Source organism: Eretmochelys imbricata, chromosome 18 (genome assembly GCF_965152235.1).
Source record: "Eretmochelys imbricata isolate rEreImb1 chromosome 18, rEreImb1.hap1, whole genome shotgun sequence".
Lineage (NCBI taxonomy): Eukaryota > Metazoa > Chordata > Testudines > Cheloniidae > Eretmochelys > Eretmochelys imbricata.
Window position 1 is genome coordinate 11075092 of NC_135589.1, and position 22633 is coordinate 11097724.

Sequence of the window (22633 nt, forward strand, 5' to 3'; positions counted from 1 at the left end):
GTCGTGAGCCAGGCTATTTACAGCTCTGCCTCCATAGGTTTGTAGCCCATGCAGATAGGTGCTGCCCATGTAGCTGCATTAAAAAGTTTGATTTCTGGGCTGAAGGAGTTGACTATTTTGATGTGGCTGGTTACAAATGCTCCTGGAAGGCACAAGTGCTTTGATTGCTAAATAAACTAGATGTGCAGTGCATGCTGGTGGCCATAGTCACCAGCTGGGGATAGAGAGTCAGCCACGGCCAGCTTAGGTTTCTGCCCCTTTCCGCAGGGCTCTATTCTCTTCGCAAAGAAAGAAAACTCTGCAGAAAGCAATACAAACAACAGGCTGATTAGGGAATCAGTCTGGGGACCTCTGGCCTCCAGGAGCTACTGGGAAGGGCCCTTTCCAGCCCCAGGGGGCTCTGCAGGGTCTGCTTTCTGGTGAGCAGAGAGTATGACCCTCAATCCCCCCCATCACGGGGGGTGAGTTCTCCTTTATATTGCCCAGCTGAGAGTGCAGGCCAATCATGAGGTGCTTCCCAGCTGCTTCCTAGCACCTGTCTGCTGGATTCTCTCCAGGATAGGGTTGGCTGCTCCCTCTCCACCCTGAGCTTATAAAAGGGGCAGATTGCCTTAGAATACCCATCTATTCCTCTTGCAAGTTTCAGAGCCCATTGGAATGAAAAAGTAACCCGTAGCTTGCTCTCCAAGGCCTCTTTAGAAGTGCCAGTGGGGTCTCACTGATCAGGAGCAAAGTCGAAGCCTGTTTACCTGTGTTAGGGTTGGTAGGCTAAGCAAACAGAACTGTGGGTTTTCTGCCCCCCACCCCCTCAGAACTACAGGGCAGTCCCCGCAATGTCATTAACCTACCACCTGTAGCTTGGAACCACTGGCAAAGTAGCATTCAGGAAGGGCCTGAACGTAACAGACTCTAGCTCCAGTGAGCGACTCTCCCTGGTCAAAGCAAACGTTTGTGCTTGAGCTTTTTGGGAGAGGCTTGCACAGCAGCTGCCAGCAGTGTGTGTAAAAGGGATCAATTAAAGATCAGACAGACTCCAGTAGCCTCCGCCTTCCAGGGACAGCAGGGAAGGGGGTTTCACAAATAGCTCTCTTGGTTTTCTTTTTTTTCTGGTTAAAAAGCTCTTTGTGGCCACAGTGTTCAGGGGGCCATTTTTCCCTGCGTGCTCAGCCTCTGGAAACAATTGTTCTATAGCTTCTACACACAATCCTTGTCCTTTGGGTGACCCGTCCATTTACCCAAAGTATAAACGCACATGAAAGCTGTTTACTTCTCTCATGGCCTTTTAGTACTTTTGAGTCAGACCAGAAAAAGCACGAGGTGCAAGGTTATTCTTATCCTGAGAACTATTTGTGCTGGGCACACGGCTTGGGCCGTAGTGTGTCAGTTTCCAAAAGAGGCCGTTTGGTACTAGAGTCAAAGCACACTAGGTAAGGACATAACCGTAGAACAGATCATTAATAGAATTTATATAATGGAATAGGCATTTCTTATGTAAGCACAGCTAGTTCCAAGATTATTTTTACTTCTATACTAATGAGAGTGCTGTAACTCCACCGAGGAAAATGGCTACATTATTATTCAGTGCTCGTCAATTGTTAATGAGTTACTTACTCAAATGTTTTTGGCAAGCCTCCTCGCCGATAACTAATTTTAGTAAGATGATGTTGAAGTAAAAACAAAACGGTACAGAGTTTAAGCATAGAAGTTTCTGGTTATCAGGGAATAAGGTACAGATTAGCGAGGGGTGCAAAATTCGGTGTAGAAGCGGGTGGCTTAAGGAATATATAAACTGCAAGCTCCCCGATTGGGGGTAAAAGTTTAACAGGTCAAAGTACAGACACTGAGATATGGGGGTATGTTGTTCATACAATGGCTATGTTCAGGAGTGGAGTATAATGAGTGGATACGATGAAGCCTCCTCGCCGATAACTAATGCTACACTCTGTCACTATCCACCAGAGCGCAAACACAGTCGTGGTCCAGAGAACAACCATGGTTCATTACAGAGCTGCTGCTTTTTATTTTTATTTTATCATTAGCCTCGTCTACACTACCAAGTTTGGTTACTGTAAATTACATTGGCTTAAGTTGCCGACTTCTGTCGACCGCTAGGGCACATACACCCTTGGCTGCTCACCACAAGTGGTTACGGTGATGGAAAGATGTGATGCACCATGGCAGGTATCCCAGACTGCCCTGCATGGCCATTCAGTACAAGGCCTTATGGGACATTTTCACGATGCTTTGTGGGATGCCAGCAATTCACCCAAGGATTTCTGGGAACTGCGGGAAGGGGTCAAATTCTCACAATGCCGTTTTCTCCATCCCGTAACACTTAGTCCATTCCACCATTTTCATGCGGTTTAAAAAAATTCCCACCCTCCTGTGCGCTGCTTGTCGGTCTCTGCCTTCTCGCTGGCAGAAGCATGGACCCTACAGAGTTTAGTGCAATTCTAACGAGCATTGCTAAACAGAGCATAGGAGGCTCCTGCAAGTGCAGGACTTCAGTGAGTTCTGCGGCAACTAGTGGTGTGCTGTGGAAGAGGAAACATTCGAGGACAATGACTGGATGACGATGGACACAGTGAATAAAAAGGCCAGGTTGCTGCTGGCATTCACTGAGCAACCCCATGCGGTGGCTCAGCTCTGCCAGGCCTGAGAATTGAGCGCTGACTGTTGGGATCGCATCGTGATGTGAGTCTGGCACGATGAGCAGTGGCTGCAGAACTCCCAGCTGGGAAAGGCCACGTTCCTGGATCTTCGTACAGAGCTTAAAAAAAATTCACCACGCTTAATCACACAGTTAAAGAATAATAGAATACCACTTATTTAAATATTTTTGTGGTTTCTACATTTTCAAATGTATTGATTTCAATTACAACACAGAATACAAAGTGTACAGTGCTCACTTTATATTATTTTTTATTACAAATATTTGCACTGTAAAAAATAAAAGAAATCGTATTTTTCAATTCACCTAATACAAGTACTGTAGTGCACTCTCTTTATCTTGAAAGTTGAACTTACAAATGTAGAATTAAGTATAAAAAAATAACTAAATTCAAAAATAAAACAAATGTAAAACTTAAACTTCTTGTTCGGCCAATTGCTCAGACAAACAAGTTTGTTTAGATTTAGGGGAGATACTGCTGCCCGCTTCTTTTTTATATCACCACCTGAAAGTGAGAACAGGCATTCACACGGCATGGTGGTAGCCGGTGTTGCAAGATATTTATGTGCACTAAAGATTCATATGTCCCTTCATGCTTCAACCACCATTCCAGAGGACATGTGCCCAGGCTGATAATGGGTTCTACTTGATAACCATCCATAGCAGTGCAGACTGAAGCAAGTTCATTTTCATCATGAGTCAGATTCCAGCAGAAGGTTGATTTTCTTTTTCGGTGGTTCAGGTTCTGTAGTTTCTGCATCAGAGTGTTGGTCTTTTAAGACTTCTGAAAGCGTGCTTCACACCTCGTCCCTCTCAGATTCTATAAGGCAGATACCATTTTTATTCCATATGTGGGAGGAATATTTCAATAGGAGTAACATAATAAAGGGCAAGACAGTGCCTTAAAAGGTTTAGGATCACATTGTTTACACAGTGTAGAACCAAATATTTATTTTAGATCCTCAGAATCATTTTGAAATAACTTTACCCTTTCACAGTCAGTATTATAAATGTTCTCCGACTGCTGAAGCATTAGCTGCTCAAACAAGAATGAAAATGAAGTGTTCTAGATGGGCAGAGAACACGCTGTACGATTTTCAACTGAAGAGAAAACAGAGAACATCGAGAACCAGAGCATCTTTAGTGGTATAAAAGCAACTTTCCCTCTCTTGGTATTGATACCTCCTCCTCAATTATTGGGAGTGGACTACATCCACCCTGATTGAATTGGCCCTGTCAACACTGGTTCTCCACTTGTAAGGTAACTCCCTTCTCTTCATGGATAATAATGCCTGCATCTGTAAAATTTTCACTCCAGCATCTGAAGAAGTGGGTTTTTTAACCCACGGAAGCTTATGCCCAAATAAATCTGTTAGTCTTTAAGGTGCCACCGGGCTCCTCGTTGTTTTTGTGGCTACAGACTAACACAGCTACCCCAATACCTGTTGGGTTATTGTTTTTATACAACTGTTAAAGCCAATGTGGCATTTGCATCTTTGTTAAATGTGCAATTTATTTATTTTTTTCAAATAAAGGTGGATGGATACGTAAGGCAGTGATGAACAATTTCATGTTAAGCGTGAAGCAATTGTTGGTTTGCTCATCAAACTTGTATGCATCATGTTTTATGAGGATAATAGAGTGAAAGGAAGAAGAACCCAGTGTCACCCTTACTGTATTCTTCACAAGCTAATTTCAGAGTTTCTCACAGGTTAGTGTCTCTAGCTGTTCGATTGATTTACAATATTAAAGGGTCCGGGGCGAGGGAGTTGGGTGTTCAACTGCATTTATAGGCAAAGCCCATCATTTAAAGCCTGAATCTGCTCTCACTGTTGTCGTCAGCTGCAGTAATCCCACTGCCATCACTAGCAGCAGGATGGGGCTGCTAAGCTATTTGTTCTGTTGTTGATAAATATTCATATTCAACTGTCGTAAGGTGGAACGCAAGATTTTCCTCTGGGTGCTCAAGCTCTGGTGATAGCATTTACTAACCGTATAATTAAAGAAATGCAGCAACTGGTCCTCCTTGTTTGCTTCCAGCTGGTTTGAATTGTTATGAATCTTCTAAGGGGCGGCGAAGAAGAAAACGTCACTTGAAAGCTACGTTAGCAATGGGTTAGGAGTGCCGGTAACAGCGGGGGAGGGATAGCTCAGTGGTTTGAGCATTGGCCTGCTAAACCCAGGGTTGTGAGTTCAATTCTTGAGTGGGTCATTTAGGGATCTGGGGCAAAAATTGGGGATTGGTCCTGCTTTGAGCAGGGGGTTGGACTAGATTACCTCCTGAGGTCCCTTCCAACCCCTGAGATTCTATGATACACAAGGAAGCACACAGTAAGAGTTCTTACTGAAATAATACAAAAATAGTTGGGTTCTGGTGACGAAACTTCATGTCACTCGCACTCTGTCACTTAAGGTACATATTTAACGTTCAAACCCACTGAGCACCAGATTGTTAAGTGAGGTAAATTACTGCCTTCGGTTATGTGTGTGTTACTCCCTTTGCAAACAGTAGGGTGGATGCTCCGATAAGGACACAATTTGGCCTAGTAAAAGAACTTTCTTCACTGTTTCAAAGGTATGGGGTGACAGGTCTTAGAATGGTTTAAAGCCAAATACAATGCACTGTATTCATGTCCAGTTGGTGGGTTACAATCTTCTAACATCTGAACGATAGGCATTGCTTACTGGATGGCCATTACCATCATAAACAGGTAAATAGTTATTTAGTTTCTGAAACTAAAACAGAAATAGTTATTTGAGCCTAGGGAGCCACTATTTATATGCAGGGTACAGTAACCAACCTTTTTAGCTGTTGGTGTCTCTTGCTTTTTAAGTTACCAATACATATCTGCTCAACAATATATGAATCATCATGTAGTAATTTGATTCTTGCCACTGAACTGGCATGAAGATGGGAACTGTCAACATTTATTTCTTATTTTAGATTGTGCGTGATCCAATATGATTAGCTGCTTCCCACAAAACCCTTCCAGCTTGAATAGCTAGATGCTCACTGCAACAAGTATGAATTTTATATGGGACAGTAGCAGTGAGCCTAAAGCAATACTGAGCCAATGCACAGGCTGAACTGCTAAAACCTACTTTAAAAATACAATATGCAGAGAAATGTACACCGAAAGTGAAGCATTCAGTTTAGTCTGTGTAATGGACCTTTATGGATTTCAAATTCTAACCACTTAGACCACACACATTAACTGATCATCACAGCTTCTCTTTATACATTGAACCTCTACCTTTCACGTATTACAAGCATTACAAATTGTTTTACTCTAGCCTTAAATTTAAAAATACCCTTATGGTGTGCCTTTATTTAAGAACGTGACAAATAAGTGAATTCAAGAGTAAAACTTTAATGGACCTCTGCTTATTTCTAATCAAAAGTTTACAAAAAGTATGCATGTTTGGAAAACCTGCTGAAATCCGCAACATGTTACTCAGTAATTTTGTGGCAATAGCATACCCCACGATGAAACTTACACAGCAGATGCCATGTTGCAGGCAGGAAGTCATTGCAATTGTAAACCACTTTCAGAGAGACAAAGTGCCCAATAGCACCATTAAAAAAAAGTAAACAGCAAGATATTCCTTATATTTTTTTAATTGAAAAAACTTACAAAATAAGACTTAACTCCATTACAGATAAAGTCAATTTTCCTAGTTTCTTTGAGTTACGGGACAAGCCACCATCTTTCCTCCAAGTCTATGAGATCACACTCTGCTTTTGGTAAAGGAACACTGTCAAGGTTAATGAGTCCAACATTTGACGTAAAGTACCTCTGCCTCTCAATACTGTATCTATTAAAATAGTTTAATTAGGAGGTGCATTTTTTACGATTCCAAAACAAATGGTACAGTGATTTTTCAAATCAACCCAAATCTGTGCCAGCAGCCTAACACTTATGAGCAACCCTATAATAACAAACTAACTTATTAAATCACACTTATTAAATCAAAGGGTGGTGGAGGAAGTGTGTGTAAAACCAGTAAATTGAGATTTCAAGTATTGTCCTTTTAAAATATATTGCCAATGTGCCAGCAACTGGATTATATCTGTCTTCAATACAGCTCTGAACAGGGTGTGGTTATTTTTCTGAAAACTAAACAATCATTTTGCAAAAAATGATCTCTCTGTTTTTAGTACTGAAGATTGCTGTTAAACTATGTGAACCAGTAAGCCCTACCACTCTACTCCAGTGAACAAATTCACAAAAGCATTATGAATCTGGTGTAAAAAAAATGAAGTGAACTTCTGGCAGAGCACTTTATGCATCTGCTTTCAATTGCACCCAGGGTCCTGAATATCAACAAAGTGCACTCTTATGGTAAGATTCTTTAACCAGTACAGGTCTTCTGTGTTCTGGACCCCAACTCCACAGAAGACAAATGAATGTCTTTATATTACATCTACATTCCTCCACTCTTAAGAATAGCTTTCTAGAGAGAATGTACAGTTTCATTTAGTGCAATATGACTCAATAGAACTTTTCTTTCATTTTTTTTTTTTTACAGTAAACAGACCTTTATACAGACCCACAAACTAGTTTGTACTTCCTTATTTACATCAAACAGTTGTACATATATACATATTATCAAAATACAGAACTTCCCCCATAACATTTCAAATGTCTTGTTATTCAATAAACACTTTTAAAAAAAATTGTTCTCTCAAACTAAATAATCTCATACAGCAAAGACTCTAATTGCATTCATTTGTTTCCAGTGCACTGGGTTCTTCAGTTACAGAATACAATTTCCACCAACCCATTTTTGTTCTTTCATTTTATTTTGGAGACAGAATACCCTTATCCCCTGGATTAGTACTTGCAATGGTGTTAGGGAAATTCGGTCTGGCAGTAAGTCGGATGGTTTCAGGAGTCCACCTCCAATTCTTCTTGGTTTTCACTGAGTCTTAGCATAAGTTGTTGCTCATAATAAAGGCTCTTTGCATAGTTTATTTCTTGAGATAACTTTACTGCTAAGACTTCAGACTTCACATGGACCTGCACAAATAAAAGTTTATTACACATACAGAAGTATTAAAAGTAGTGGGAAAATGTAATACCACTGTGAAGAGAAATTGGGACTTAAAGTAACTACCTGCAGTTATCTAACTGCAACGACCAGGCTGGTTACTTTAAGGGGTAGTCCTATCTAGTGTTAAGTAGAAAACTAGAAATTGGGACTCCGTTTCTGTTCTTAGGTGTGCCACTTACTCGTTATTTTCCCTATCTCTGAAGTAGAGATTTCCTTACCTAGCTTAGTGCTGAAGTTGAGTGAATTAATGTTTGTAAAAGGGTTCTGAAATACTCTGATAAACAGTATTTTAATTATTTACATGGACCTTGGCTCAAAGAAACAGACAGGCAGACAACTAGAGATATTAGGTATGTTATTTTTATTGGAAGGAGAGGGATGGGCCATACAAGTACTTTGGGGCCAGTCATTTTACCCCTCTTATCTTTTCTGTGTTTTTTCTATTTAGAATGTAAGTGCTTTGGGGCATGGTCAACCTCTTACGGGGCACGGATCTCTGTTCACGTCTCTAGGTGCTACTTTAATACTTACATTAGTAAGTGTACAAACTCCAGTTGCTTTAGAACTGAGAGCTCTACTATATTTGATCTATCTACATTACAAAGATTAAATTTACTATACACAGGGAATAGATATCATGAGTTTGGAGAGAATATTTTTCTACTACAAGGTGAGAAAGCACAGACATAACACTGTAAAACAGCCTGATGGCTATTCCATTCAACTAAGGAATACTGGGTCAGGCTTCTGAATTTGTTTTTTTTTTTAAATTAGATTCCGCCCCTAGTAATATCATCCTGGGTAATGCCCCGCCTATCATTCTGATTGGATTTCTTGTCCTCAGGAAGTGTAACAGTCCATATATGTCAGTGATACCTTCCCTTATTCAGGGAGCTCTGGAATTTCCCTTGATCTTTCTCCGAAGTTTACAGAAAAGTACCAGGATCACTTCTGCACCCAGGTCTCCCTCACAGATAGGCAAAACACCATTAAAAAAAAAAAGACTACTATGTCTACTTTCGCTGTCAGCTGAATGGCATTGTTATAATTCAATGGCACAGAAGACGGTATACCAAGGGTGCCAAAGCACTGGACTATTGCAATATAGTGACCACAAAACCACAATATGAACAGAAGAGTAAGTGCTGGGTCCTCACCATAGGTCTCTGCTGTGATGGGCCTGGCATTGCTACACCGCTACTTGTACTGACAGCTTTCTTGGTCAGCTGCACATAGACCTTCCCGTGGTCCTTTGAAATGAGGCAGTGGTAGAGATGATCGTATTTGACTTCCAAGAAGATGGCCTCTCTGTCTACATAATCCCCACTCTTCAGGAAATAAACAGCTTTGGATGAAATGAGAACACAATAGCTGTCTGTGTTCTCCACTGCTATGAAACTGCAAAAACCGGAAAGATAAGTCAGTGGTTTTTTACATCGTCTCATTTGTAAAACACTGAGCTGGGAGGGAGACTATTCTGTTCCTGTACTTGCTACTCTCTGTGTGACCTCTGAAAACCTACCAGGAAAATGAACTGCAGCAGAGAGAGCGCTGTGACCTTAGGATTCAAATGTTTTTATTAGTTCATCAAAAACAAACTGAAGTGTGCCTCAAACCATCACCCTTGCACAATAAGTGTAATATTAATATTAAAGTGCCCATTTTGTAGCCTTTCTAGCTTTGGAGATTAGGGCTACAAGATCGGCAGAAAGAACAGAAGTACTTGTGGCACGTTAGAGACTAACAAATATATTTGAGCATAAGCTTTTGTGAGCTACAGCTCACTTCATCACTTCACGAAAGCTTATGCTCAAATAAATTTATTAGTCTCTAAGGTGCCACAAGTACTCCTGTTCTTTTTGCAAATAGACTAACACGGCTGCTACTCTGAAACCTGTCATTATGCAAGATAGGCAGAGTTACAGGGTTAACTCTAGATCAAACCAAACATTGGGTATACCACAGTCTCACTCAAACACCAAAGAAAGGCAGAGAGTTAGAAGTGATAGGGAATAGAAAGATAAGAAAGCAAGGCAGTGAGATAGCATGATAGCATACCAAGTTTTATTGCCATCACTTTGTTGGTTAGGGGTATGATTTTTTTTATATTTATGTCAGTAGGAGAGGAATAAGAGAAGAGAGGAAAAGGTCGAGATGCAATCACCCCATGACATAGGTGGCTGGGAGCATTCTAGTAATAAATATTGTTCAGTGGGGAGTTTGACTGAGTCACTACTCTTCCTTTCAAACCACACAAGAAATTTCCCCAGCACAGAGACGTAGTCGAGGTGTTTTTGTTTGTTTATTTAAAGCCAATTTTATTGCTGACACATTCTTTAAATTTCAGAGTAGCAGCCGTGTTAGTCTGTATCCGTAAAAAGAAAAGGAGGACTTGTGGCACCTTAGAGACTAACAAATTTATTTGAGCATTAGCTTTTATGAGCTACAGCTCACTTCATCGGATGCATTCATTCTTTAAATTGAAATTGTTTGTAAATCTACTCTGATGTCTCTCATGATACATTACAAACTACAATGCTTCACTTTTTTTTCTTTAAAACAAACAAACAAACAAACAAACAAAAACAATGTTAACCTGCTGCCTGACCAGTAGCTAGAGAAGAGAAATTAGCTGTTTAACATTGGGGGTGAAAGGTTAAGCAGCAAGCAGGAGGGTTTCCCAGGGAGATTAGTTAGTTTGAGTGATGAATATGGGAGGGAGTATAGGGTGAATTAAGGAGATTTAGAGAATTATACCATCTGAAAAAGATCAATGTAAAAACAAAGAGAATTCAAAGGTGAAATATTTTATATATACACAACATTTTGAGTCACCATACAAGCCTGAACACTAATGGCATATTTTACAAATTTAAATATGTATTTCGTTTCTCTATTCACACTATGAGTGTGCTAAATGGAATTATTAGTGTTATTCCTGCACTGTCAGTAATTCACTAGTGTATGAAACACGCCTGCAGGAAGGAGATTCTACTCCTTTAGATCAATTATTAGGCAGTTTGAAAATTATTTTGCATAGCAACAATTAACATTCTCACTATGTTATTTTTAAATCTCCCTCTTCCAAATGGTCACAGCTTGAGAGGTCTATTGAAATTTTTCAGAGTTGCTATCCAAATGAAACGGACAACTTTGTGTTACCTGTCCTATTTTCCTTACCAACTAAGTGTTCTCTGCAGTCAGTGTTTCTGCAGATCCGAACTGTGTGCCAACATGCGACAACCACATGCTGTTTTCTAAGCTGGTCTCAGAGTAACAGCCATGTTAGTCTATATTCGCAAAAAGAAAAGGAGTACTTGTGGCACCTTAGAGACTAACCAATTTATTTGAGCATAAGCTTTCGTGAGCTACAGCTCACTTCATCGGATGCATACTGTGGAAAATACAGAAGATGTTTTTATACACACAAATCATGAAAAAATGGGTGTTTATCACTACAAAAGGTTTTCTCTCCCCCCACCCTACTCTCCTGCTGGTAATAGCTTATACAGCAAGTCTGCCTAACTGTTTCATAATCCCTCTCCCCTATCTTTCTCCTTTACACCAATACAGAAATAAAGAGAGAATCGTTGAAAGCATTTGCCTCTGAGCTGACAACTTGCAGGGCATATTACAGATCCACAATATTAAAACTAAAAAGTGAAAACTGCAGTTGTTTACTGGGCACTTTTCATTGCAGCCCACTGCTGGGAGGTTGCTTGGCTAGGCTAAGAGGTCTTGTTCATTGTTAATGGCAGTGGAAAGTGGGACACAGATCATAAGGAGCGTTGCAGGACAGGATCCAGCAAATAAGCAGCTCTTGCCATTATGTGCAGCGGCAGGAAGATGCAGAGAAAGTCACAGTTACATGTTCTTGGAAGTTCTTCTTTCACAGACTTCAGTGTAAGGCGAGAAATACCAAAAGGGGTTGTAGGTCACAGCCAGTAGAAGGAGTTCCTGAATGTCTGATAAATGTTATTGGTAGAACTGGGTGGAAATTTTTGTATGGAAAATGCCAATTCATCGGAATTGAAACGTTCCGCAGGAACATGTCGATTTTGATGACATTCCAGCAGAAACCAGGCAGATTTCTCATGGAACCCTGCCTGCTACTCAGGTTTTGAAACCTGGTTGCTGGTTCCTCAGCAGCCTACTAGGGAGCCAGAATTCCCAGCTCCTTGTCAACATGGACTGATAGGGAGCCAAGAGCCTGGGAGTCCCTGGCACCCAAGCTCGCTGGCAGCCCGAGCTCCCAGGGCTTCCATGGTCCCTGACTCTGGGATAGTCTGCTGGGCAAACTCTGGCTCCCTGGCCGCTCATCTGGCAGGCTGCCACAGACAGCCAGGGACCGAGGTGGAGGATTCCCAGCCTGTCTGGCTCCCCAGTGATGCCCTCCTGGTGTCCAGGGAATCAGGCAGCTGTTCTGGGAAAAATTCTGATAAATTTTTTTTCCTACTACAAAGTGCAAAACATTTCAAAATCTTTCATGAAACAGAAAATCCAGTTACTAATCAGCTTTAGTTGTTGGCTGTGAAACTTTCATCAGCTCGACCATTTGAGAAGCATTTTGTGCAATATACCAATCTACATCTGACTGAACCACTGGTTCTCAAATAGGATTTTAATACCAAAACATCCAGCAGGGTCAGTTAATCAGATTTCTCCTCACCCCTCAATAAAATGACTAGGGCTCCTAGCTGCTATGGTAACACAAATAATAATACCATCGGTTTTTGATTAAAAGAATCATGCCAATAATCTTCAACGAATTCTTTTTATTACTAGCTTACTCCAGGAGGGTTCTTCTGTATTGTACACTTAACTCTTTGTCTTTTCCCCTCATGCCTTTGTCTCACTTAATCATGATAATTCATAAAGCCTCTTGTCATTGTAAACCCAGATGGCACAATTAAGGAGAAGTCTCACCACACCTTGTCTTTAAGGTTTGTTTGTTTTTGTTAATGATTTTTTATGCTCTTAATGTTTCAAACACTAACTGCATTAGTTATCATATGTATCTATTCTACTGTTTGGACTACAGGTGTGCCATTTAGAAGACAGGTAAAGGCCTTTGAAACTAGTCTGATTAAAATAAAGGTTATCAAATTAAATCCATCTTGCTTTAGTACTATGTAATATATGCATTGGCCATTCTATTCTTAACACTCTGTGCTTGACGAACTTCTTTTTTTTAAAAAACACAACCGTCTCCCCTGATCTAGTGCCTCTCAATTCAGTTATGAAATAAAATAAACAGTTTATGCGTCAGTTTATAAGTTGCTGTTCCCAGGGCCCAACTGATAACATACTTCTCAGATGCTTGTTTGACTTACTATTTCTAGTTAACAATCCCAACTTTAATTTATCTGCTATACTACGATACGAGTGGTGGGTGCCTGTGGACGATCAATGTAAACTAACTGTCTCGCGGCCCACCAGTGGATTACCCTGACAGGCCGCGTGTGGCCTGTGGGCCGCAGGGTGCCCACCACGGTACTATACTGTTCAACAGCAGTAGCTCTCACAGCCTTAGATGGTTAAACATTTACATATCTCGTTTTTTAAGAGGACAACACAGCTAAGACAGTAGAGTTGTCTCATCATTTTCTGAGGAGTGTGATGGGAATTTTAATTTTAAGTTGATACTAGAGACTTAAACAGATATTAGAGACTGGCAGAACACTGATTTCTCCTCACAACACAGTACTGTGACAAAACAGGTACTATGTTTTATACCCATTTTAAAGACAGGTAAACTGAGGCACAGTCAGGTGCTCTGGCTTCAGTCAGAAGTTTCCAAACTGTGGTTCATAGACCAATGATGGTCCACAGAGAATTTACTAGCCAAATGGTTCTGGTTTTCCTTGTTCCCAGCTGCTAAACTGCATTAAAAGAAGTTAATAGACAGACAAATTCGTAGTATTATTATTCTACGTAAGAAATTGCCACAGAGAAGTTATGAAATTTCAGATGGGAAAGGAGGTGGTCTGTGTAATTGCTAAGGCATGGGGAGATAAACATGAGACAACCTCTATTAAAATGTGGCCCACCCTATGAGAAACTATTATATCACTGGTTTCAGAGTAGCAGCCGTGTTAGTCTGTATCCGCAAAAAGAAAAGGACTTGTGGCACCTTAGAGACTAACAAATTTATTTGAGCATAAGCTTTGGTGAGCTACAGCTCACTTCATCGGATGCATTCAGTGGAAAATACAGTGGGGAGATATATACACAGAGAACATGAAACAATGGGTGTTACCATACACACTGTAATGAGAGAGATCAGGTAAGGTGAGCTATTACCAGCAGAAGAGGGGGGGGGGGGGGGGGGGGGGGGAGGAAGGGGGAACCTTTTGTAGTGATTTGCTAACTGGCTACAATTAACTTAGGCTTGAATAAAGACTGGGAGTCATTACACAAAGTAAAACTATTGCCCCATGTTTATTCGCCCCCCTCCCCCCACTGTTCCTCAGACGTTCTTGTCAACTGCTGGAAATGGCCCACCTTGATTATCTCTACTGAATTGATTATCCACTGTATGCATCCGATGAAGTGAGCTGTAGCTCACGAAAGCTTATGCTCAAATAAATTTGTTAGTCTTTAAGGTGCCACAAGTACTCCTCTTCTTTTTGCGGATACAGACTAACACGACTGCTACTCTGAAACCTTTCATTTTATCAGTTTCTCTTGATCAATTACAGTTACATTCCATAAATCAAATTATTTTAAAGAGGGGAAAAAATCCCACCAAATTGCTTTAGTTTAGACAATAGTCTTGCCAACAGACAATAAAAGGAAATTATTTTTTCTTGCTGTAGTTCACTGAATATTTAAGCCCCGATCTTCAGATGTGCTCAGCATATGGAGCTCCCTTGAGTTCATTGAGGTTCTCAGGCCCAGCACTTCAGAAAACTGGATGATTAATTTCTATTATGCTTTCTACAACAGGCCAGATTTAATCTTAATCAATTTTCCTTCAAGGTGTCAGGGATGTATTTTGAGGAACGGAGGTATGGAAACCAAGGGCAGTGATTTCCTGGTGAAGCACTGATATTTTAGCAAATTTGTAGTTAAACCTTACATTTTGTTCCAAGTTTGAGTCACACATCATCATGCGTTTTCTTTTGTCAACAACATACATCCTCTCCTCTTGTGCTTAAAGTTTCAACAGAAGAGCTGAAAACTAAGATATTACTTTTGTTTTTTTCTATATTCCTACATTTCTGTGATTTAAAAAATCAAATTAATAAAAGAAAATGAAAAATTAAATGAAACACAATCCAGTAGAACAAAGTAGAAGCAACCAGATCTCTGGAGAATTTGTGGGGCTTTAACTACATCAGGAAGTAATTACACAATATTTTCCAGAAGTGAAACAGTGAGCCTAACTGGAAAAAAATGTGGAAACATTTAGTTAGAACAGTAGAGCAAGGTATTATACCCACGTCCCCCTTTTATGGATTAAACTTTGAAGGAAAATATGCAAATAATCAGGTCTTTAAATCTGGTTTTAATTACAATACTAGGATAAAAGTCAGAGGCACAATTTTGTACTGGTTTTCCATGACAAGAGATACCGTTTTCTTGTTGAGTGATATTCCTGTTGGTGAAAGTCACAGTGAATGAGCAATACAATAGCTGAAATTGTGTTAGACATTTTTGATAATTTCACTGATGTACTTACTCATTTAGTAGCGCACACACACCCCCCCTTCCCTCACTCATAAAAGTCTTATTTGGAAAATCTCTATAAAAAAAATTTAACTCTCAGGGCTCAAATTTTTCCCAGTTTTCTCCCAGCAGAAGCCAGATTATGGCCCCTGGCAGTGGAAAATCTGTCCACGGAGTGTGTGTGTTTCAGAGCCACTGCAACAACAGAACTTGCCACGAGACACACAGTGATCTCTAGTGCACAGCCAACAAGAAAACCCTGGTGCGCACACAGCTCCTGGAGAGCAGCTGTCAAATCTCTTAGACCCCCAACTTGAATAGTAGTAGGGAGAATGCAAAAATTGATAGGGCAGGGAAGGTCATGGTACCACCAAATTAGATACACTGAGGCACAAGGCCAGATGTCAAATGATATAATTTCTCTAGAACCTCACCTTCTTGGAAAATGTTACTGTTCTATTCTTTCAAAGCAAAATGAGAGTAATGAGACTGATAACATGCAGTTAAACAAGACTGCTACACCATTTAGAAACCTAACTGCTCAAATTCCTTCTTCAGAAATGGGGGGGGGGGGGGGGGAAGAGCCTGGCCATGTAATTGGGGAAAGGACTTGACATCAAGAGATATGGGTTCTAATCTTGAGTCTGTCATAAACTGAGACACTCACCTTGGACTAATTACTTAATATCTTATTGCCTCAATTTTCCTTATCTGTGAAACCGAGATAATGACAATGAGTTAACTTATTAGGGTTTTGTGAGGCTACATCAAACGATATTTATAAACCATGTGAACACACTTGGAAGGGAAGGGATGATGGAAGTTCTCAAGCACCAAAAATATCCTTCAGGAAATCAAAAACAAGAGAAATAGGTGACGTGGATAAAAAAAGCTTTTAGTGGCTATTACAAAGACACAGTGTATTTTCATATAATGATTATATTATAACACAGCAGTTGCTGGGTTAGTACTTACAACTCATCTTGGATGTTGTCTGTCAGCTTGAATAGCTGCTCCTGTCCTTCTGCCTGGCTTTCTGAATACCGGGGCAATAGTCCTTGAGGGCCTCTACAACAGCGTGGCTTTCTCACTCTCTCGGCCTGCGTCCTACATACAAAACACACATTAACTGATTTAATGTGACTTAAGTTTCCCTTGGAAACTTTACTCCATATAAGAAGTCATATTATAAGCAAGGTTTGGCATGAAAAAGCCATTAAGTTTTTAGATCTCTGTTGGTATCTGCTTTGTATAAATACAATATTATTTTATCTGGGCGTCTCTCTAGTAGATACAGATCTCTATGCTTCTTTTTTGCAATTTTCCATTGAAATCTGGTCTGAAATTGAAAAGAAAGCAGGTGAAATTGATGTGGAAAAGCACTGTGAAGCACAACGGCCTGCAAATTTTTAATAAAAATATGTATTACTACATAAAGGTTTTTACCCTTTTTTCCAGAAACAGGAATCCATGTGTGATGTATCTATATAGTTATTGCATTTGTTGTAGAAGCTTGCATGTCGATGGACAAGATGGCAATAGGTTGAAAAGTAACAGACACCCACAAGTACGCTGCACATGTTCACGCTCGACCCACTGGTATCTGCATCAGTACTATAGTGAATCTTTACTTAAAAAAATCCTGGATGCTTTTAAACCTTTGGACACCATCACCATGCGGAGAATTGTGCTGCAGAATACCTACCCCTGCTTCTTTCTTTGCCTCTTCCCAATCCCACCACTTGGAGACTGCTGCCTGCTGTTCAGAGCTCTCTTTCAAGCGAGTGCTATTAATTTTTCAAGAGGCTACTGACAGCCGAACCCAGAATTTTTGATTATTGAACCCTACTTCCCCGCTTAATGTTCTCTACAGACACTGTGGAATGAATGGCTGTTGTCCTTTTGATCTGACGAGGGGGAAAATCCCACAACAATTAGTTTACTTTTTAAGCTGCTTGGCAACAGCACACAAGAGTACTTGCCCGCTAAGTTTTGCTTGTTGCAGATGTTTTCTCTGGAGTCTTGTTACTTCTTTAGTGCTTTTCCTTTTCATCAACCCTATCCCCATACACACACACAGACACACTTTTAAACTCTGCTTTCCTCTGGGTTTTTGGCATCCCTGCCTACTAACTCTAATCATGGCAAACTATATTTTTACTGCCTCTACTCTTCTTGGCTACAGCTACTAGTAAAAGTCATCTTCTATATGTCCCTCATGTGCTGCCTTTGACTTGATTCACGGCTTTATTTGCCGTAACTGTCTATTTATTGAGTCACTTATTGTGACTAAATTCACTTTAAGCACTTTGACTATTGCTGCTTCCAGTGCTTTATTTTCTTGTAGCCTCCGTGGCACGGTATCGTTCAGCTGGCTCAGTGGAAGTAAGAAATGGAAACCTCCCTTTCCCAGTCCCTTGGAATGCAGAGAACAGGCTACTGTCATAAATGCCATGGACTGGTGTAGAAAGCTGTGTTTGTTTATTTTTACCTCTGAGCTATTCTTTTAAGTCTGCACCTGCAATGGTGGAATAATAAGTGCTGGTAAAGAGAGGATAGATGTACTATTCAAACATCGGAAGGAGCATACAAAATGGCAACCTGAAATGTCTCAAATGTATAATGTAGCCCCAACTGTCATCCTTAAAAATTTCCAGTGTTGCCTCTACAGCTAGCTGACATTCCCACAGTTTTGTTATTAGTAGCTGTCTAAAAACATTGCTGTATCTAATTTACCTAGGAACTGCTGTGTTGTATGTGGTTTAGAAACCTGTAGCTAACTAGTGCCCATCAGTGGTCTTTCTTGCACTGCAGAAAAAAAGATAAAATATTCCCCCTCTTGCTGGTGTTGGAGGTGGGTGCAGGGATGAATTACAAAAGGTGTAAAGTAATAAAACAGCATTTCGTAAGGGACAGGTACTTAGAAGTAAAACTAGACAGCACTTTAATCCATTTATCAAAATTCTTGCATGCTCCTATTTCCAGGCAGCTGGAATATACTGTGAAGGAGGCTAGTTTGTAACCAAAGAACTTAAATAAATAAAAGGTTTAAGCAGAAATCACGACATATCCATCAGCTTCTCAGAACATTTTACGTGTGGACCTTACTTGTGTGAATTTTCCTTCTCTCCATGCACCATGTTCTCGACATCTTTAAAGGCCCAGCTCTACCACCCTGTACCCACACACTTATAGGCAGGTTTTCACAACTTTACAAAACAAAATGAATTGTTGAATATGAAAGAGAAGATTAGCGATTACAAAATGGGTACAAATTGGTTATTGTCTTCTTATTTTATCTGCTTCCCAAGTCTGTACAGCCTCTCTCATCCTTCCAGAGACTTACAATTGCAAAAATTCAGATCAAGAAAAGAATCCACAATCCTAAAAGAAGTAGTTAAGCCAACCTAAGCCAGACAGTACTAAGCAGACAGCACTAGGTAGACAGAAGAAATTCTTTCTTTGACCTCACTGCTGCCTCTCGGGGAGGTGGATTTACTAAAGTGGCAGAAGAATTCCTTCCATCGCTGTAGTAAGGGCTTGTCTACACTTGAAACGTTATAGTTGTAGCACTTCAGTGTAGAGACATGACCATCATTGATGGGAAGAGTTCTTCTGTTAGTGAAGGTAATCTACCTTCCTGAGGGTTTGGTTGCTAGGTTGACAGGAGAATTCTTCCGTCACCTAGCACTGTCTATGTTGGAGGGGTAGGTCAGTTTAACTACACTGCTCAGGGGAGTGGATTTTTCACACCCCTGAGTGATGTAGCTAGGTCGACCTAACTTTTTAGTGTAGACCAGGCCGAAGCGTCTGCACTGAACTGCTGCAGTGTTTCTAGTGTAGACAAACCCTCTACCAGCAACATTTGATTTTCAGTCTCTCCTGCCCTGTTGTCACACAGCTTTTGATTTTGGCGAATGAAGAATCACTTCTCTAGATAAAAAACTAAGAAGCAGTATCATCAAGTGGACTGAGTAGGGAACTAGGAGACAACACCTAAGATCTAATCTTGGCTCTGCCACAAACTCACTGTGTGATCTTGGACAAAGCACACTGTACACTCTTCTGTGCCTTAGTTTCCCCATCTGAGAACACACAATACTTCTACCTGTACATACTTATCTTACATAACTTTCAGAGGACTGACTGTACAGCATTTTTAAGATGTAAATACTATATAAGGGCTAATTATTCCAACCATCCCTATTTAGAAGTTGAAAGCTAGTATATGACAGAGTGATGTCCTTTACTTCACCCTGAACCTATCCAGAAAGAACCTTTTTGCCAGTTTCAGTTCATATAGATCTCCATTAAAATGGCATTAATATGCATATTTAAATCAGAAATGGTCTGTGAGGATTTAGGGCTGCATGGTATGAGATATCTACTGCAGGTCTGAACATGTATTTTCATATCTATAATCTATATCTATAAATAAAGAGAAGTGAAATAAAATGTTTGAAGCAAATTTTTCATCAATAGCATCTGTCTGAGGTGGAGTAGCCTGAGTATTAAATGATCATATTGAATTCACAACCTAAACTGCTTAAACAAAGATTTTAATTTACTGAAGAATTACTTAAAGAGCCTAGTATGAGAGGGTAAATTGGTGGAGAACTTCAAAAGTGTCATATATGTGGACAGTTAAGACAATGTGAAAGGGGAAGAACTGTGGTCTAGTGGTTAGAACAGGACACTAGGAATCCTGGGTTCTATTCCCATCTCTGCTACTGGCTCACTCTGTGATCTTGACCATGTTACATAACTTTTGCCCCTCAGTTTTCCTATAGGTAGAACAGGAATAATAAAACTTCATAGGGGTATAGTTGGCTTAATTGTTAAGTACTTCTAGATCTGTGGATGAAGTCTGTGTGAGATGTGCAAATCACCACCAATTTCTACAATTATAATACAATACTAAATAAAGTTTGTTTTTCTTAATGAAAATGCAAAATGTTTGAAGGCTATAGAACATACTCCCACAATAGGAAGCAGAGTCCCACCCTCACTATCTTTCCATCTTGCTGTTAGTTCCACCTCTGTCACACACACTCCTCAAAGAAAAAGCAGGGTGTCTGAATATCCCACATTTAATAGAGCAGAACAACAGAGAAATTATTGTTTCTGGGCAGCCCTCACTGGCTCTTAAATCTTTCTGCAGCACCTAGATACTGTAGCGACAAATGATTCAGAAATGATTACGTAGTGACAGATTTAAGGAGTGACTGGCTTACTCTTAACAAAAGGTTTAAACTTAAGCTACAGGTCAATAATTAACTTTTCAATGAAAGACTGTTCCATTATGTATTCAGGAAAGTGAAATGAATAATGGATCATTAATCCACCTGCCCTGGAATGAGCAACAAAGTATCCAATAATTTTCAATATAAAATATTCTTCCAGTAACACTCAATCATGTCATTTTTACAATATTTTGTCAGCTTCTCTTCTGCAGGACAGAATCTGGAGGCATCTGAAAGGTAGCATGTGAGAATGCTGTGGGAAGTGGAGAGAAGTCCTTCTAATCATAACTATTCTTCAGAAATCAGGACATCAGAGAGTGCTGGTTTCCAATGTCTGGCCTAGGAGCAGGTCAGAGAAACAGAAGAAAAGTGCTTGGCATTGCAATGTGTTTCTGAAAGACTCTTGGCAATTTATGAGTTAGTCTGGAAGAAATTAGGAGTATAGTGTGTCTCCTAAGATGATTTATTTATTGTTCCTCATTGCTTTTTTGGTGCTAAGATGTTCGACCTGGTGGTAAAAGGTAATTCCCCTCTTGGTGATAAGAAGGTCAGCTGCCTTTTAATTAAGTGCCACTAATATTAACACTAATTGTGTTGCCTGTCTTAGTCCATCAGCCCTGGGCAAACTGGTTTGCTTGGTCTGGACAGCTAAAAACATTCCTCACTACTTGGGTTGGTTTTTTTTAAATCTACAATTTGTTCTGCTGTCTCAAGTTACGTTCTGTAAATAAAAAGCACCAACGATGAAATATAAAAAACTGAAAATCTATAAAGCAGAATGAACAGTGGTGTGCCCACATCTGTGATACATTAAACATGCACTCAACAGATTTGCTGATTCTTTTTTAATAAGCACACAAAGGCAATACAAGAGAGAAATGCCCTTATGTCTACTAGTCACAGCAGGAAAGAGGGCTGCTCAATGGAGACACAAAGAGATTGTGAATGGTGTCAGGAGGTTGAGGCACATAGTACAGTGCTTCACTGTTCAGACAAAGCATGACACTTGAGATTCTTATTTCAATTTGTTATACGCATGTTTAAAAACCGTAAGGCTTCTTTATTGTAGCTGTGTTCATTGGTTGTCTTTTGCTTTACAATCTGCAGCTTTTTTTGTGAGTCAGCCAAAATGGCTTCACGTTTTTTTAAAAAAGGTTTAGTGAGCAAATAGATCAGGACTCAGTTGCTGTAGCAAGGCACTCACATATCTCACTGGTGAGGGCTATTAAAGAACTTGGTGATGAACAGCATAACTTGTTTTACAGCATATCTAATGGGTTGCAAAACAAAAATAAATGAGACCCATCATAATCAATTGTTCAGTACTTCTACAAATTATATTTTCTTGCCCTCTGTCCCATGTAATACCCTAGGTTTGTCTGCACACTTACTATTAAAATTATATATGGCCAAATTCCGCCCTCAGGTACACAGGTGCAACACTCACTGAAGTCAATAGAAGTTGCACACACATATTTGATGGCAAAATTTGTAATACATTATTTAAAGAGGTTTATACAAATTAGTTTGGGATTATAAATCTTTAAAAGGCAGACTGAAAAGTATCATTTTGGCAAACAAAAATAAATGAACAGAGAAGTCTCTGCAAAGAAAATCTCTGTGGAATTTAGTCTTTGCATGTTTTTTCTATTGCACCTTTCCATTTCCTCATCACCCAATCAAGAGTTGTTATTCAAAGTATCATAGTACTTGTAAGAAAATCAAATTCCATCTCTTTCCATCATAAGAAGGAAACAGAACACTGCATTATAAGTTGTGGTCTTGCTAAGAAACAAAAGCTTGTGAGATTTTCTAAAACTGTCTTCCTGGTAAGAAAGCCGCCATTCTTATCACGTATTGTCCCATTTAAAAAACTCAAAGCAGTTAAACACATTTTTAAATCAACAAATCATAATCTTTTCCTTGGTATACCAAAATATCCTGATCCGTTCAATAGTATTTTTTTTTTAAAAAAGGATTTCAGTGAACAACC

The 22633-nt window shown here is 39.8% G+C and overlaps 1 protein-coding gene across 5 annotated transcripts in view; it reads right to left on the reverse strand.

Annotated features, from left to right (window-relative positions):
• Positions 1-6022: 6022 nt before the first annotated feature.
• The window catches only part of VPS13D (vacuolar protein sorting 13 homolog D), a 189126-nt gene continuing 172515 nt past the window's right edge, over positions 6023-22633 (reverse strand). For 4 of the 5 annotated variants that reach the window (XM_077837552.1, XM_077837556.1, XM_077837555.1 and 1 more), the window contains 3 exons: positions 16373-16504; positions 8884-9124; positions 6023-7692 (listed from right to left, as the gene is read on the reverse strand). In XM_077837552.1, the coding sequence (XP_077693678.1) occupies positions 7561-7692; positions 8884-9124; positions 16373-16504 (505 nt within the window). In that variant the 3' untranslated portion in view covers positions 6023-7560. Of the gene's footprint in view, positions 7693-8883; positions 9125-16372; positions 16505-22633 lie in introns of those variants that run through there. The other variant, XR_013348386.1, reaches the window with a different exon arrangement.